General features: G+C 43.8%; 1 protein-coding gene across 1 annotated transcript in view; it reads right to left on the bottom strand.

Moving 5' to 3' along the window:
• Nucleotides 1-1,119: 1,119 nt before the first annotated feature.
• Nucleotides 1,120-18,312, bottom strand: part of col6a1 (collagen, type VI, alpha 1) — a 43,680-nt gene continuing 26,487 nt past the window's right edge. Inside the window, exons 24-33 of the mRNA XM_029119018.2 lie at nucleotides 18,073-18,138; nucleotides 15,920-15,955; nucleotides 13,390-13,426; nucleotides 12,678-12,686; nucleotides 12,425-12,558; nucleotides 11,777-11,886; nucleotides 7,642-7,828; nucleotides 5,903-6,074; nucleotides 5,328-5,357; nucleotides 1,120-3,401 (exon numbers count right to left, since the gene is read on the bottom strand). Coding sequence (XP_028974851.2) covers nucleotides 2,800-3,401; nucleotides 5,328-5,357; nucleotides 5,903-6,074; nucleotides 7,642-7,828; nucleotides 11,777-11,886; nucleotides 12,425-12,558; nucleotides 12,678-12,686; nucleotides 13,390-13,426; nucleotides 15,920-15,955; nucleotides 18,073-18,138 — 1,383 coding nt within the window. The 3' untranslated portion in view covers nucleotides 1,120-2,799. The remainder of the gene's footprint in view (nucleotides 3,402-5,327; nucleotides 5,358-5,902; nucleotides 6,075-7,641; nucleotides 7,829-11,776; nucleotides 11,887-12,424; nucleotides 12,559-12,677; nucleotides 12,687-13,389; nucleotides 13,427-15,919; nucleotides 15,956-18,072; nucleotides 18,139-18,312) is intronic.

Raw genomic sequence — 18,312 nt, 5'->3', positions numbered from 1 at the left:
TTTAAGGTTTCTCAGCAGAGATGGGAGAAACTACAAGAGGGAAAACCATCTCTGCAGCACCATCAATCAGGTCTTGATAGTAGAGTGGTTAGATGAATAGCCACTCCTAAGTAAAAGGCATATGACATACCGCCTGAAAGATGCATGAGATAGAAGATTCTCTGGTTTGATGATACCAAATCGAACTATTAGGCTTGAATGCCAAGCACTCCATCTTCCCAAAACATAGTAACTCTCATCACCTGGCTAATACCATCCCTACAGTGAAGAGTGGTGGTGGAAGCATCATGTTATGGGAATACTTCCCAGCAGCAGAGACTAGGACACTGATTAGGATTGAATGATAAATTAACTTAGGTACTGATGAACAGAGCAGAAATAAAGAGAGATCCTTGAAGATGTTCTGGAAAGCATAGGACCTCAGACTGCGAATATTCATCTTGCAGCACAACATCCTAAAGCACACAGACAATGCTGTGTGCTTTGGAACGCTGTGTGCTTTGGGTGGATTAGGGACAAGTCTGTGAATGTCCTTGGGTGGTCCAGCCAAAGCCTGGACTTGAATCCCATTGAACATCTGTGACCTAAACATCGCAGTTCAAACAATCTGACAAAGCCTGAAAATATATATAAGGAAGAATGGAAGAACTGGCCAAATACAGTTCTGGAATGCTGGGTGAGGCATCGCATAACCAAGAAGACCATAAGCTGTGATTGCTGCCAAAGGCAGTTCAATGGAGTCTAGAATAAATGGTTTGAATACATATATATATGAGAACTTACATTTTTTACTTAAAACAAATTGTCATTACGAGTTATTGTGTGTAGACTGATGGCAAAATTAAATATAACCAATTATGAATTATGTCCATTACAAAAACATGTGGAGAAAGGGGTCTGAATACTTTCTGAAGGTACTGCACATGCGAGACATGAGAGACGGCAAAGTAATCCCTTAAAATTCAGGTACCCACTAAAAGGTCCCACTAGGTCGGGTTCAGGTCCAGGGAATAGGGAACATGAACGTCTTGGTTAGTGTTAGGTCTCACATCCACACAAGGATAGAAAAACAGGTGTGTGTGTTTGTGCGTAGGTCTAAACAGAGACTTCGGAAACCGATTATTGGGGCAAGCGGCCTTTATTGAAGCAGCTTGGTTCTGCCAGTCTGTTTGTGGGCTGGTTTGGTTTCAGATCAAAACATCAGTTTTACATGTAGGTGTCTTTCCACGGCTAAAGCGGTCAAAACTTTATTCTGACCTCTGCTAAAGCGGTCAAAACATTATTCTGTCCTCTGCTATAGTGGTCAAAACATTATTCTGTCCTCTGATACAGCGTTCAAAACATTATTCTGTCCTCTGCTACAGCGGTCAAAACATTGTTCTGTCCTCTGACACAGCGTTCAAAACATTATACCGTCCTCTGCTACAGCGGTCAAAACATTGTTCTGTCCTCTGATACAGCGTTCAAAACATTATTCTGTCCTCTGATACAGTGGTCAAAACATTATACTGTCCTCTGATACAGCGTTCAAAACATTATTCTGTCCTCTGATACAGCGGTCAAAACATTGTTCTGTCCTCTGATACAGCGTTCAAAACATTATTCTGTCCTCTGATACAGCGTTCAAAACATTATTCTGTCCTCTGATACAGCGTTCAAAACATTATTCTGTCCTCTGATACAGCGTTCAAAACATTATTCTGTCCTCTGATACAGCGGTCAAAACATTGTTCTGTCCTCTGATACAGCGTTCAAAACATTATTCTGTCCTCTGATACAGCGTTCAAAACATTATTCTGTCCTCTGATACAGCGGTCAAAACATTGTTCTGTCCTCTGATACAGCGTTCAAAACATTATTCTGTCCTCTGATACAGCGTTCAAAACATTATTCTGTCCTCTGATACAGCGGTCAAAACATGTTTTTGTCTCCTGCTACAGTGGTCAAAACATGGTCCTGTGCTGCAGATGACATTTGGCAACATACTCTGACTACAATGTTCATTGACACCCCACCAACTGTGATTGAGATTTGGGCTCTGAAAAATAGCACCAAGGATGAATTATTTTATCACACAAAAGGGACTATTTAACATCTTAGCAGAAATGGTTGCCTGGAATGCTAAAGGATTAAATCATGTTGATTGATCATAGCTTCAAGGATTAGGAGTGCATGTGCGCATGTGGCTGTTATAATCTGAACTCACAACCCCAGACAAACGGTTTCTAGAGTAAATCCCACATGTTATACATTAGAGACCCTTCCTCTCAACACACACACACACAATTATAACTAGACACACACACACACACACAAACACACGCATGCTGAAACACGCATCTGTTTTTATCTTTATTAGCACCAGGTTGTCTGCAGGGAGGATGTCTAATGTTTAACTTTGATGTGGTGATGTCATATCCTGTTCTGTCTCTGAGCTACAAACAACATAAAAAGGGTTCTTAGAAAACAGAAAAAAATGTCCTGTACAAAGCTGCGTTCATGTGCTGTTGGAATTATGGAGCTGGGAATATGTAATGGTTTTAGACATCGGAAACCAGATTACTGTTCGAGAGGTTTAAGGAGTTTACAGCTGGAAGGTTCAGAGTTTCCCGTCAATTCGCAGAGTACATGAACTCAGTAAAGTACAGTGTCTAAAACAGTCTTACACACATTCGTCTTCTGATGTTTCTAACACGAAAACACAATTTAAACACAGTGATTGTAAATGAGTGATGAACTATGAACGGATATTCATGATGAAGGAGACTAACACTTAAGCGTTTGGTCCAGCCCCTGGACTCAGGCCTGGGAGACCCTGCGGGACACGGTCTGGTACAGCACACCGCGCAGAAGGGAAGGGTAGTCTGGGACACGGAAGAGGTGGCGCTGGGCGTAGGTGACATCATAACGTCTCCCCCTACTGACCAATGTGCGTAAGTGGGCCTCATTCACCTGGTTGCCCACGGTGATAACATACTGCTCCACTCCAGCCTCCGCCAACAGACGCACACGCTTCTCCATAATCACCTCGGTAACGCCCTGTGACCTCCCGTCAGAGAAGAGCACCAGCTTCTTTTTCCGGTTCACGCCACCTGAAGTTTTGAATTGGTCCATGGCAAAGACCATTGCCCTGATAACATCAGTCCCATCGTTTTGGAAGGTGGCATCCTGGATTTTGGTGGTCAGCAAGCTGTTGTCAGAGGTCAGTCCCGCCTCCAAGCGAGCTGTGCGGCTGTATTGGCCCACTGCAACTCGAACGGAAGCACCACCCGTCTTCTCGGCAGAAAGGAAACGATCAGCCAGACGCTTGACGAAGGTCTTGCTGGTGTCAAAGTTCCGCTGCCCCACGCTGGTTGAGCTGTCCATCATCAGCAAAATGTCTGTGTCCTCTGTGAAGCGGACTGGGGAGAGGAGGGAAAATGACTGATCAAACAGCATAATACCCCAACTTCCAGAACAGCACAGGGAAAAGAGATACTCCGTACACCAACTTCACTGTGCGAGTAAAAATGACAAACCCTACCCACATCTTCCAGACAGACACATGAACCAGACAGACAGACACATGAACTAGACAGACAGACAGACACATCAACCAGACAGACACATCAACCAGACAGACACATCAACTAGACAGACAGACACATCAACTAGACAGACAGACAGACACATCAACTAGACAGACAGACACATCAACTAGACAGACAGACAGACAAACACATGAACTAGACAGACAGACACATGAACTAGACAGACAGACACATGAATTAGACAGACAGACAGACAGACACACACATCAACTAGACAGACAGACACATGAACTAGACAGACAGTCAGACACATCAACTAGACAGACAGACAGACACATCAACTAGACAGACAGACAGACACATCAACTAGACAGACAGTCACATGAACTAGACAGACAGACAGACAGACACATCAACTAGACAGACAGAAACATCAACCAGACTGACAGACAGGCACATCAACTAGACAGACAGACAGACACATGAACTAGACAGACAGACAGACACATGAACTAGACAGACAGTCACATGAACCAGACAGACAGACAGACACATGAACTAGACAGACAGACACATGAACTAGACAGACAGACACATGAACTAGACAGACAGACAGACACATGAACTAGACAGACAGACACATGAACTAGACAGACAGACAGACACATCAACTAGACAGACAGACAGACACATGAACTAGACAGACAGACATATCAACTAGACAGACAGACAGACATATGAACTAGACAGACAGTCACATGAACCAGACAGACAGACAGACAGACACATGAACTAGACAGACAGAAACATCAACCAGACTGACAGACAGGCACATCAACTAGACAGACAGACAGACACATGAACTAGACAGACAGTCACATGAACCAGACAGACAGACAGACAGACACATGAACTAGACAGACAGACACATGAACTAGACAGACAGACACATGAATTAGACAGACAGACAGACACATGAACTAGACAGACAGAAACATCAACCAGACAGACAGACACATCAACCAGACAGACAGACAGGCACATCAACCAGACAGACAGACACATCAACCAGACAGACACATTAACCAGACAGACACATTAACCAGACAGACAGACACACATCAAGTAGACAGACACATCAACCAGACAGACACATCAACCAGACAGACAGAAACATCAACCAGACAGACACATTAACCAGACAGACAGACACACATCAAGTAGACAGACAGACACATCAACTACACAGATAAACAACCACATCAGACAAACAGACATTATGAGTCAATGCACCATATAAGTAATCTATGAAATACAGGTGGAGTACTACAATGTGTACTGAAAGGTGTGATGTAATCTATGAAATACAGGTGGAGTACTACAATGTTTACTGAAAGGTGTGATGTAATCTATGAAATACAGGTGGAGTACTACAATGTGTACTGAAAGGTGTGATGTCATCTATGAAATACAGGTGGAGTACTACAATCTGGTTCTGCTGATTTGATCAGAATCCCTGAGCACTGCGCCTTCATGCAGGAACCTTTCCACAGAAAGGGATCTTAGATGCACCTGAGGGAAGAAAGCCTGTCTAATGTGCTTAGTCCCTGTTATAGAACACAGTAGGCCTGAATCTGATGTGTGTGAGTGACTGTATTTGTGTATGTGTTGTGTGTGTGTGTGTGTACACAATGCAGTAATTACATGAATCTTTCACTGGTTTTCACTGTCATGAGCTACATGTTTACATTGCATTTAATTTTACTCAGGTATTTTATATATATAGTTGACACTTACTTGGACATTTATAGTTGGGACACTTCTTATCTGTAAGAGGAAATAGAGACACAAATATTTTTTAATGACCTTGTGTAATGATCAAGCAATCTCACGAAAGGTTTCACTGGTATGTGTAGCTTCACACATTTACTGATATGTATGTGTGTGTTCCTTCACAGATGTGTATGTGTGTGTACCTTCACAGAGGCATTTGTGTGTACCTTTATAGATGTGTATATGGGTATCTTCACAGATGTGTATGTGTGTGTACCTTCACAGAGGCATTTGTGTGTACCTTTATAGATGTGTATATGGGTATCTTCACAGATGTGTATGTGTGTGTACCGTCATAGATGTGTGTATGTACCTTCACAGATGTGTGTGTGTGTCTGTGTACCTTCACAGATGTGTGTGTGTGTCTGTGTACCTTCACAGATGTGTGTGTGTCTGTGTACCTTCACAGATGTGTGTGTGTGTCTGTGTACCTTCACAGATGTGTGTGTGTCTGTGTACCTTCACAGATGTGTGTGTCTGTGTACCTTCACAGATGTGTGTGTGTCTGTGTACCTTCACAGATGTGTGTGTGAGGGTACCTTCACAGATGCGCGTTGTTAGGTTCTGTAGGAAGGTATCATCCAGCAGCTCTGCATAGTTTTCCAATACGAAAGAAAAGCCTGGTTTGGGATCAGCCTTACAGACCAAGTTATCTATCTGCTCGCTGTTGGGTTGTCGTTCATAGAAGTCCTTCACACCCAGACCTACCACCTAAAACCACCGACACAGAGGACAAGTCAGGGAGAGTGTGTGTTTGTGTGTGTGATTGTGTGTGTGATTGTGTGTGTGTGATTGTGTGTGTGATTGTGTGTGTGATTGTGTGTGTGTGTGTTTGTCGTGCATTACTACGGAGGACCTGAATTCCTTTGACAAAAGCATTTTTTGTCTTGGGGAAAGTTGGATTTTCAATGTAAATTAATCCATTCCCTTCAAAGCGTCCTCTACTAATGCATGAGGCTGTGTGTGATGTGTGTGTCTGATGTGTGTATGATGTGTGTGTATGTGATGTGTGTATGTGACCCTGGTTGTACTAAAGGAAGATAGTTAAACATGATTATTTATGTTAGCTGTAGGATTAGTTAGGTGTGGGGATTAGTTTTAGGGTTAGGCCTAAGGTTAAGTCCATGGTTAGGTGTAGAGTGGGTTAGGGTTAGGTGTAGAGGTTAGGGTTAAGTGTAGTTTGGGTTAGATGTAAAGGTATTAGGTATAGTATGGGTTGGGTGGGTTAGGGTTAGATGTAAAGGTATTAGGTATAGTATGGGTTGGGTGGGTTAGGGTTAGATATAACGGTATTAGCTATAGTATGGATTAGGTATAGTGTGGGTTGGGTGGGTTAGGGTTAGATGTAAAGGTATTAGGTATAGTATGGATTAGGTATAGTGTGGGTTGGGTGGATTAGGGTTAGATATAACGGTATTAGGTATAGTATGGATTAGGTATAGTGTGGGTTGGGTGGATTAGGGTTAGATATAACAGTATTAGGTATAGTATTGATTAGGTATAGTGTGGGTTGGGTGGGTTAGGGTTAGATATAACGGTATTAGGTATAGTATGGATTAGGTATAGTGTGGGTTGGGTGGGTTAGGGTTAGATATAACGGTATTAGGTATAGTATGGATTAGGTATAGTGTGGGTTGGGTGGATTAGGGTTAGATATAACGGTATTAGGTATAGTATGGATTAGGTATAGTGTGGGTTGGGTGGGTTAGGGTTAGATATAACGGTATTAGCTATAGTATGGATTAGGTATAGTGTGGGTTGGGTGGGTTAGGGTTAGATATAACGGTATTAGGTATAGTATGGATTAGGTATAGTGTGGGTTGGGTGGATTAGGGTTAGATGTAACGGTATTAGGTATAGTATGGATTAGGTATAGTGTGGGTTGGGTGGGTTAGGGTTAGATATAACGGTATTAGGTATAGTATGGATTAGGTATAGTGTGGGTTGGGTGGGTTAGGGTTAGATATAACGGTATTAGGTATAGTATGGATTAGGTATAGTGTGGGTTGGGTGGGTTAGGGTTAGATATAACGGTATTAGGTATAGTATGGATTAGGTATAGTGTGGGTTGGGTGGGTTAGGGTTAGATATAACGGTATTAGGTATAGTATGGATTAGGTATAGTGTGGGTGGGTTAGGGTTGTAGGGATGATGTAGGAGTTAGGGATAGGTGAAGGGGTTGGGGTTAGGTCTGGGGTGTGGGGAGAGAGACAATAGGGAATAATTTGTGTGTGGTTTTGCTGTGTGACTGTGTGTGTGTGCGTGTCATAACACTTACCTTGATGTCTTTGCCACAGAGCGTGTCAAGTGGTGTTTTGTCCCTGGTGATGTCAGAGCGTCCGTCAGTCAACACCAAGACCACGCGGTTGTTCTGCTGCAGCCGATCTATCATGTTGGTCAGGGAGAACTGCAGGGCTTCACCGGTGTACGTGGCTTCAGCCAACCAGCGCAGGTTCCGGATGGCCCTAGACAGAACACACCGGTCTATTAGGCCCTATACAGAACCCACTGGTCTACGAGGCCCTAGACAGAACACACCGGTCTATTAGGCCCTAGACAGAACACACCGGTCTATTAGGTCCTATACAGAACACACCGGTCTATTAGGCCCTAGACAGAACACACCGGTCTATTAGGTCCTATACAGAACACACCGGTCTATTAGGCCCTAGACAGAACACACCGGTCTATTAGGCCCTAGACAGAACACACCGGTCTATGAGGCCCTAGACAGAACACACTGGTCTATGAGGCCCTATACAGAACACACTGGTCTATGAGGCCCTATACAGAAAATACTGGTCTATGAGGCCCTATACAGAACACACCGGTCTATGAGGCCCTATACAGAACCCATCGGTCTATGATTCCCTAGACAGAACACACCGGTCTATGAGGCCCTAGACAGAACACACCGGTCTATGAGGCCCTATACAGAAAACACTGGTCTATGAGGCCCTATAAAGAACACACTGGTCTATGAGGCCCTATACAGAACACACTGGTCTATGAGGCCCTATACAGAACACACTGGTCTATGAGGCCCTATACAGAACACACTGGTCAATGAGGCCCTATACAGAACACACTGGTCTATGAGGCCCTATACAGAACACACTGGTCTATGAGGCCCTATACAGGACACACTGGTCTATGAGGCCCTATACAGAAAACACTGGTCTATGAGGCCCTATACAGAAAACACTGGTCTATGAGGCCCTATACAGAACAGACCGGTCTATGGGGCCCTAGACAGAACACAGCGGTCTATGAGGCCCTACACAGAACAGACCGGTCTATGGGGCCCTAGACAGAACACACCGGTCTATGAGGCCCTATACAGAACAGACCAGTCTATGGGGCCCTAGACAGAACACACTGGTCTATGAGGCCCTATATAGAACACATCGGTCTATAGTGCCCTAGACAGAACACACTGGTCTATGAGGCCCTATACAGAACACACTTGTCTATGAGGCCCTACACAGAACACACCGGTCTACGAGGCCCTATACAGAACACACCCTTCAATGAGGCCCTATACAGAACCCACTGGTCTATGAGGCCCTATACAGAACAGACCGGTCTATGGGGCCCTATACAGAACACACCGGTCTATGAGGCCCTACACACAAGAGACCGGTCTAAATGGCCCTATACAGAACACACCCTTCAATGAGGCCCTATACAGAAACCACTGGTCTATGGGCCCCTATACAGAACACACCGGTCTATGAGGCCCTATACAGAACACACCGGTCTATGAGGCCCTATACAGAACATACCGGTCTATTAGGCCCTATACAGAACACGCCGGTCTATGAGGCCCTATACAAAACACATTGGTCTATGAGGCCCTATACAGAACACACCGGTCTATATGGCCCTATACAGAACACACCCTTCAATGAGGCCCTATACAGAACCCACTGGTCTATGAGGCCCTATACAGAACAGACCGGTCTATGGGGCCCCTAGACAGAACACACCGGTCTATGAGGCCCTATACAGAACAGACCGGTCTATGGGGCCCTAGACAGAACACACCGGTCTATGAGGCCCTATATAGAACACATCGGTCTATAGTGCCCTAGACAGAACACACTGGTCTATGAGGCCCTATACAGAACACACTGGTCTATGAGGCCCTACCCAGAACACACCGGTCTACGAAGCCCTATACAGAACACACCGGTCTATATGGCCCTATACAGAACACACCCTTCAATGAGGCCCTATACAGAACCCACTGCTCTATGAGGCCCTATACAGAACACACCGGTCTATGAGGCCCTATACAGAACACACCGGTCTATGAGGCGCTATACAGAACACACCGGTCTATGAGGCCCTATACAGAACACACTGGTCTATGAGGCCCTATACAGAACACACTGGTCTATGAGGCCCTATACAGAACACACTGGTCTATGAGGCCCTATACAGAAAACACTGGTCTATGAGGCCCTATACAGAACACACCGGTCAATGAGGCCCTATACAGAACACACAGGTCTATGAGGCCCTATACAGAACACACTGTTCTATGGGGCCCTATACAGAACCCACTGGTCTATGGGGCCCTATACAGAACACACCCTTCAATGAGGCCCTATACAGAACCCACTGGTCTATGAGGCCCTAGACAGAACACACCGGTCAATGAGGTTTTTAGTAAAGGTCGGAGTCTGGCAACCGAAACGGCACAATTGTGTCAGGCAAGTGTTCTTACATCTTCACTACCTTTTGCTATTTTTTAGACAAACGTTTACATTTCAAATGTCCAGCTGTATGTCTCCAATCAGTCAATCAAACTACACAATACATTGTTCTGTTCATGCCTCTCACTACTCCCAGTTTATTAAAAGTGAGTAAAAGTGAGTATTCTTAAAATATCCGAACTCAGTGATGGTTCTAATGAAAGTAAAAGCCACAACCCAATAAAGTAATAACACGCACCGGCCAGGGAGATTGAACTAGGGCTGCACGATATGGACAAAAAATCATTCATTTGCTAGACACTGGGATTGTAACTTGATTTGCAATATGATCATTTGTTTAACATGTCGTTCTGATGTGGTTTAGAGCAAGTCTTTGGCTAAATAATGTGATTGGCTCAGTTATGTCTTGAAACATCTCGGTAAGGGCACTTTTCACATCATTTGCAAATTTCTCCGACCTGCTTTTTCAAGAGGGATCCACTTCTGTGAATGTTTAGGCAACTTGTTTCTAAAGCATAAGGGTTATTCTAGGCCATTTTCTTCTGTGTTCTATAGACTTTTTCCACTTTTGCTATAGACTAATACAAAAATGACCTGTTGTTGATCATTTCAACATAAATTGGTATGACTGCCTATAACTATTTAGAGTTAAATTACATCCTTACTAATATGGACATTAAAATAGGAAATCCTGCCACAGTTCCACTATCCACCATTATTAATGATTGTTTGGCTGACCTGGGCTGGGTTTGCCAGGTATCTTTGGTTTTGTCAAGACACTTGGCCAGGTATCTTTGGTTTTGTCAAGACACTTGGCCATGTATTTTTGGTTTTGTCAAGACACTTGGCCATGTATTTTTGGTTTTGTCAAGACACTTGGCCATGTATTTTTGGTTTTGTCAAGACACTTGGCCATGTATTTTTGGTTTTGTCAAGACACTTGGCCATGCATTTTTCATGCAAGACCCTATGGCGCTGTCCAACAAGTTTGTTGTGAAAACCAGCGTCTTGAGGGTTTTGTATATTAGGCCTCCATTAGTTTGTGACATCTCTTTAGAACCCCAAATATTTATAATTTTTATTATTAAATTATATTAATATAATATATTTATATATTTTTTTGGCACCAAATCACCCCAAGTCTCTATCACAAGTCCTCTGCATTCATTTTCTTAGTCGATCCTCTTCCTCCCATTAACAGCAAGAGCTCTGCATGATTTTTTGCAGTACGCTCTACGCTCTACGCCACATCTTCTATAAATCTGACTGCTTTAAAATTTGCTGTTAAGACAAGCTCTGCTCTGCTAAATTGTTAAAAGGAGGAAAGGAAAAACACTAATACAAGCAATTTGGTCAAACATCATTAGGCACAACACAGCGCAGAGTTCAATGAATATGCTAATGCTAGCAGCGAAAAACACAACAGCTAACTTTGCAGATCTCCAACAACACCTTCTGCATCTGTGTGTGTGTGTGTGTGGGTGGTGTGTGTGTGTGTTTGTGTGTGTGGGTGGTATGTGTGTGTGTGGTGTGGTGTGTGTGTGTGTGTGTGGGTGGTATGTGTGTGTGTGGTGTGGTGTGTGTGTGTGTGTGTGTGGTATGTGTGTGTGGTGTGTGTGTGTGTGGTGTGTGGGGTGTGGTGTGTGTGTGTGGGGTGTGGTGTGTGTGTGTGGTGTGTGTGTGTGTTCTTACTCTTTGAGTTCAGGCAGTGTGTTGATGTTGGGGTCTCCCAGTTGGACAGCTTCCTGAGCTCCATTTCCACTGTACTGCACCACACCCACTCTGGACTCATTAAAACCAAACTACATGGGACAAGCAGGGGACAGACAGAGGACAAGCAGGGGACAGACGGAGGACAGACAAGGGACAAGCAGGGGACAGACAGAGGACAAGCAGGGGACAGACAGAGGACAAGCAGGGGACAGACAGGGGACAAATGGGGGACAAACAGTGGACAGACGGGGGACAGATCTGTATGAATGTGAGGCAGTCATACTGATATTTGGTTGGTTATGTACACAGGCTGACAGTACGAGGTCTAACCTGCTGATTCACATTCAATATTACCTTAATAATAATCACATTCTGTATTACCATAATAGTAATCACATTCAGTATGATAAGAAAAATTATCACATTAGGTATTACTTTAAAAATAATGTCATTAAGTATTTCTATAAAAAGAATCACATTAAGTGTTACTGTAATAATTATTAATCACAATAACTATAAATGTAATAATAATCACATTCAGTATTAAAAAAATTATGATTACATTCAGTTTTACAACAATAGTAATCACATTAAGCATTACTATAATAAGAATAAAATATTACTCACGCGGACTTGTTGGTCCTTTATAAGTCGGTCTATGACGGTGATGATGAAGTCTTTAGCCAGAGCAAAGTTAGTTGCACCAATACTCTCTGAGCTGTCCACAATGAATGCCAAGTCCACGGGCCCACACTTACACTCTGCACACACAGACAGAGAAAGACCCACATCACAGCACAAAGATAGACAGACACATTAGGCTGTGACTGGAAGCTACAGGAGAAACCTTCCAGCCAGAGAGTGGATGGGATGGACTCACCGCAGCACGCTGTAGGAAACAAAACAGCACAACGTCAGTCCATTCCAGTGTGTGTCAGTCTGTCTGTACTGTATGTGTCTGTATGAGTCTGTGTGTCAGTCTGTCTGTACTGTATGTGTCTGTATGAGTCTGTGTGTCAGTCTGTCTGTACTGTATGTGTCTGTATGAGTCTGTGTGTCAGTCTGTCTGTACTGTATGTGTCTGTATGAGTCTGTGTGTCAGTCTGTCTGTACTGTATGTGTCTGTATGAGTCTGTGTGTCAGTCTGTCTGTACTCTATGTGTCTGTATGAGTCTGTGTGTCAGTTTGTCTGTACTGTATGTGTCTGTATGAGTCTGTGTGTCAGTTTGTCTGTACTGTATGTGTCTGTATGAGTCTGTGTGTCAGTCTGTCTGTACTGTATGTGTCTGTATGAGTCTGTGTGTCAGTCTGTCTGTACTCTATGTGTCTGTATGAGTCTGTGTGTCAGTTTGACTGTACTGTATGTGTCTGTATGAGTCTGTGTGTCAGTTTGTCTGTACTGTATGTGTCTGTATGAGTCTGTGTGTCAGTTTGTCTGTACTGTATGTGTCTGTATAAGTCTGTGTGTCAGTTTGTCTGTACTCTATGTGTCTGTATGAGTCTGTGTGTCAGTCTGTCTGTACTCTATGTGTCTGTATGAGTCTGTGTGTCTGTCTGTCTGATTGCAAGGGGCTGTATGTTTGAGAACTTACAGCAAAGCTTCATGATGATGTCCAGAATTTCACATTCCTGTAGATAACAGTAACGTCGGTTCAGTAAATACTGTCCAGGGCAGACTCAGTGCATTTATATATGTTCTATAGTATGTGAGAATATATAATTGAAGTTGTAACATGTTTTGGTCATTTTTGCTTTGTTTGAGTAGTACAGTACTATATACTATACTACTATACACTCACCTAAAGGATTATTAGGAACACCATACTAATACTGTGTTTGACCCCCTTTTGCCTTCAGAACTGCCTTAATTCTACGTGGCATTGATTCAATAAGGTGCTGAAAGCATTCTTTAGAAATGTTGTCCCATATTGATAGGATAGCATCTTGCAGTTAATGGAGATTTGTGGGATGCACATCCAGGGCACGAAGCTCCCGTTCCACCACATCCCAAAGATGCTCTATTGGGTTGTGATCTGGTGACTGTGGGGGCCATTTCAGTACAGTGAACTCATTGTCATGTTCAAGAAACCAATTTGAAATTATTCGAGCATTGTGACATGGTGCTTTATCCTGCTGGAAGTAGCCATCAGAGGATGGGTACATGGTGGTCATAAAGGGATGGACATGGTCAGAAACAATGCTCAGGTAGGCCGTGGCATTTAAACGATGCCCAATTGTCACTAAGGGGCCCTAAAGTGTGCCAAGAAAACATCCCCCACACCATTACACCACCACCACCAGCCTGCACAGTGGTAACAAGGCATGATGGATCCATGTTCTCATTCTGTTTATGCCAAATTCTGACTCTACCATCTGAATGTCTCAACAGAAATCGAGACTCATCAGACCAGGCAACATTCTTCCAGTCTTCAACTGTCCAGTTTTGGTGAGCTCGTGCAAATTGTAGCCTCTTTTTCCTATTTGTAGTGGAGATGAGTGGTACCCGGTGGGGTCTTCTGCTGTTGTAGCCCATCTGCCTCAAGGTTGTGCATGTTGTGGCTTCACAAATGCTTTGCTGCATACCTCGATTGTAACGAGTGGTTATTTCAGTTGCTCTTCCATCAGCTTGAATCAGTCGGCCCATTCTCCTCTGACCTCTAGCATCAACAAGGCATTTTCGCCCACAGGACTGCCGCAAACTGGATGTTTTTACATTCTTTGTAAACCCTAGAAATGGTTGTGCGTGAAAATCCCAGTAACTGAGCAGATTGTGAAATACTCAGACCGGCCCGTCTGGCACCAACAACCATGCCACGCTCAGAATTGCTTAAATCACCTTTCTTTCCCATTCTGACATTCAGTTTGGAGTTCAGGAGATTGTCTTGACCACACCCCTAAATGCATTGAAGCAACTGCCATGTTGATTAGATAATTGCATTAATGAGAAATTGAACAGGTGTTCCTAATAATCCTTTAGGTGAGTGTATATGGTAGGCCTAAACATGGAATGGAACAGTGACAGTTATTTCATACATACATATTGAACTGACATTCCTTGTCCCTCTATGTAACTACTAAGAGTTCCTACACTACAGTACTATCTACTACAGTGGTATGTACTGCAATTTGATATCCCACAGTTCTATGTACTACAGTAAAATGTACTAAAATACATATGGCCTATAAATCCACAAGACAGCAGCTCATTTACTGTATAGTGGACACAGCATATATTGTTCATTTGACAGATATTGTATAGTATCAGGACAGTACAGTTTATAAATATCTTAATATAGTCATCTGAGGGAATTTAGAGCAAGGAAATGGTGGGATAAATGATTGCACAGTGACTCTGAGTCATTCTACAAAATGGTGTCTGAGACCCCAGACTGTTCTCATTACTGAACAGCCCACTGCTGGATTTCTGCCCTTATACAGTCTCTCTCTTTCTCTCTCTGTATATTAACATCTTTCTCTCTTGCTCTCTATTTTCTCTTTCAAGAGAGTGAGAGAGGGATATAAAATAGAGACAAAGAGGGATATAAAATAGAGACAAAGAGGGATATATGTTTATATATATAAATATCTGTCTCTATTTGATCTCCCCCCTCTGTCACCCTCTGTCACCCTCTGTCACCCTCTCTCACCCTCTCCCCCCTCTCTTACCCTCTCTCACCCTCTCCCCCCTCTCTCCCCCTCTCTCACCCTCTCCCCCCTCTCTCACCCTCTCTCACCCTCTCCCCCCTCTCTCACCCTCTCTCACCCTCTCCCCCCTCTCTCACCCTCTCTCCCCCCTCTCTATCTCTGTATATGTACAACTCCAGAAAAAATTAAGAAACCACTGAACCTTTTTCTTTCCTTTCCAAATAAAAGTAGAAAAGGAAGGTTTTGAGTGAGGAACAGAAGGGTTCAAATTAAGAGACCACTGCAAATTGAACACTTCTGTTCCTCACAGCAGAGTTTATACTGTTTTCATCTCTGGAACAAAGCGTAAACCCTTCCAGAAGTCTGAATCCGTCCCCGTGCATTATGGAACTCCAAAAGAAGTCAGTGGGAGGGTTAGTGGTCATCATTAGAGATTAGAGGTCAGGGATTAGAGGTCAGGGGTGAAACATGACTCACATCCGCTCCTGCAGGTCCGGGAGGTCCAGGAGGTCCCTTTAAAAAGACAGAGGAAAGAGAGAAGGAAGGAGAGAAGGAAGGAGAGAAGGGAACACAGAGAGACAGAGAGAGAGAGAAGAGTTATTAGCATTGCCTTACACCAGTAAGGAAGCGTAAGCAATTGTGAATAAATGTCACCTGTTCTTCTAATCAGTCAGGAAGGATAAGGAGAGAGCAATTGTATGTGGCCACCACCTGCAAAAAAATAATTCCCTTTTGGGGGGTTGTCTTGCTGTTGCCTCTCCAGTACACCTGTTGTCACATTTGCACCAAAACAGGTGACATTGATTCACAATTGATTACGTGTTCCCTAAATGTTTTTGAGCAGTGTATATTATTTTATATTATCTTTGATCATTCTATAATCATAATGCTGCGTTTTGAACAACCAACACGTGAAAAGAAAAAAACTGTTAGGGATGATAGAGTGATGTATTTAGGACATTTATCACAGACACATCAATAATTGACAGACATCAATCACAGACATATCACTAACTGACAGACATCTATCAGACATGCCACTAACTGACAGACTTTAATCACAGACATAACACTAACTGACATACATTTATTACAGACACATCACTAACTGACAGACATCAATCACAGACACATCACTAACTGACAGACATCTATCACAGACATACCACTAACTGACAGACTTTTATCACAGACATACCACTAACTGCCAGACATCAATCACAGACACATCACTAACTCACAGACATCTATCACAGACACATCACTAACTGACAGACATCTATCACAGACACATCACTAACTGACAGAGATGAATCACAGACATATCACTAACTGACAGAGATGAATCACAGACTGGCTATACTAGGAGGACCTCTTTGCCAACTAGCTCCAGGAAATGCAAGACAGTGTCAAAAATAGCATGTTCATTCACAGCAACAAATACTAAAGTAACTTTTGTCAACATTCTTCAAGCTTTCTTCCTCCTCTGTGGTTGTTGCCAAGCTAAACAATAAGGCTCATGTCTTTGATGAGAAAAAACTTGCTTTCCTTCACAGCCAGTTCTATTTATTGCTATTTTGACTGCAGGATAGTGCTTTATGTTCAACTGACATGCTGCTGTACAAATAAAATGTGTATTTGTTACCATATGAAGAGAAAATACAAAATGGCAGATGGAAAGACACCAGGGAACTCATGAAGCCCTTACTCTGTCTATCTCTCTGTCTCTCTCTCTCTCTGTCTCCCTCTCTCTCTGTCTCCCTCTGTCTCTCTGTCTCTCTCTCTCTCTGTCTCCCTTGTTCCTTTTCCGTCCCTCTCTGTCTCCCTCCCGGCTTGCTCCTCCTCTCTGTCCTCCCCTGTTTCTTCCTCTCTTGGGTCCTCTCTCCTTTTCCCTCACTCTTTCTCTCTCTCTTTTCCCTCCCTCTTCTATCTCCAACTATCTTCCATCTCCCTTCCTGGTTGTCCCCCCCCCTCCCATCTGTTTTGTTTTTAAAAGCTGTAAAAGACAAAATTATATTTGAGTGCATTTTTTGGACAAACAGGAGAAAACAAACCTCACACACACTCACACACAAACATGCACCCGAGCCACACACACACACACACAAACATGCACCCGAGCCACACACACACACACACAAACATGTACCCGAGCCACACACACACACACACAAACATGCACCCGAGCCACACACACACACACACAAACATGTACCCGAGCCACACACACACACGTTAATTGTAGGGGTGAGCTGAGGATTCGTCCCACATAACACATAACTCAAACTGTTTATCTGAGAAATGTGCAACTAAGCCACCAGCCAGGGCCAGACAGGAAGAGGAGGGGGAGGAGGGGGAGGAGGGAGTGGAGAGGGGAAAAGGAGGAGGAGGGGGAGGAGCACAAGGATGGGGAGAAGAACGAGAATAAAGATGAAAGAGGAAAAGGAGGAACAGGAGAAAAATGCAGTCTTTTTTATCACCCTCTCTCCCACCCCCTGTCTCCCACCCTCCTCCCTTTCCTCCCCCTCCCCCACCCCCTTTCCTCCCTCTCTCCCACCCTCCCTCTCTCTCCCCCTCTCTCCCACCCTCCTCCCTTTCCTCCCCCCTCTCCCCCCCACCCCCCCTCTTACCGGTGGTCCTTCAGGTCCTCTGTGGCCTTTGGCTCCTTTGTTTCCTGGGGGTCCTGGAGAGGTGTTCTGTAAGGAGGGAAGTAGAGATGTTAGAAATGGACACACACACACACACAAACCACACACACACACACACACCACACACACCACACACACACATACACACACATCACACACACCACACACACACACACCACACACCACACACACCACACACACCACACACACACAAACCACACA

Source organism: Esox lucius, chromosome 3 (assembly GCF_011004845.1).
Source record: "Esox lucius isolate fEsoLuc1 chromosome 3, fEsoLuc1.pri, whole genome shotgun sequence".
NCBI lineage: Eukaryota > Metazoa > Chordata > Actinopteri > Esociformes > Esocidae > Esox > Esox lucius.
Note: the sequence above shows the minus strand (reverse complement) of the source record. Positions and strands in the feature narration are given on the sequence as shown.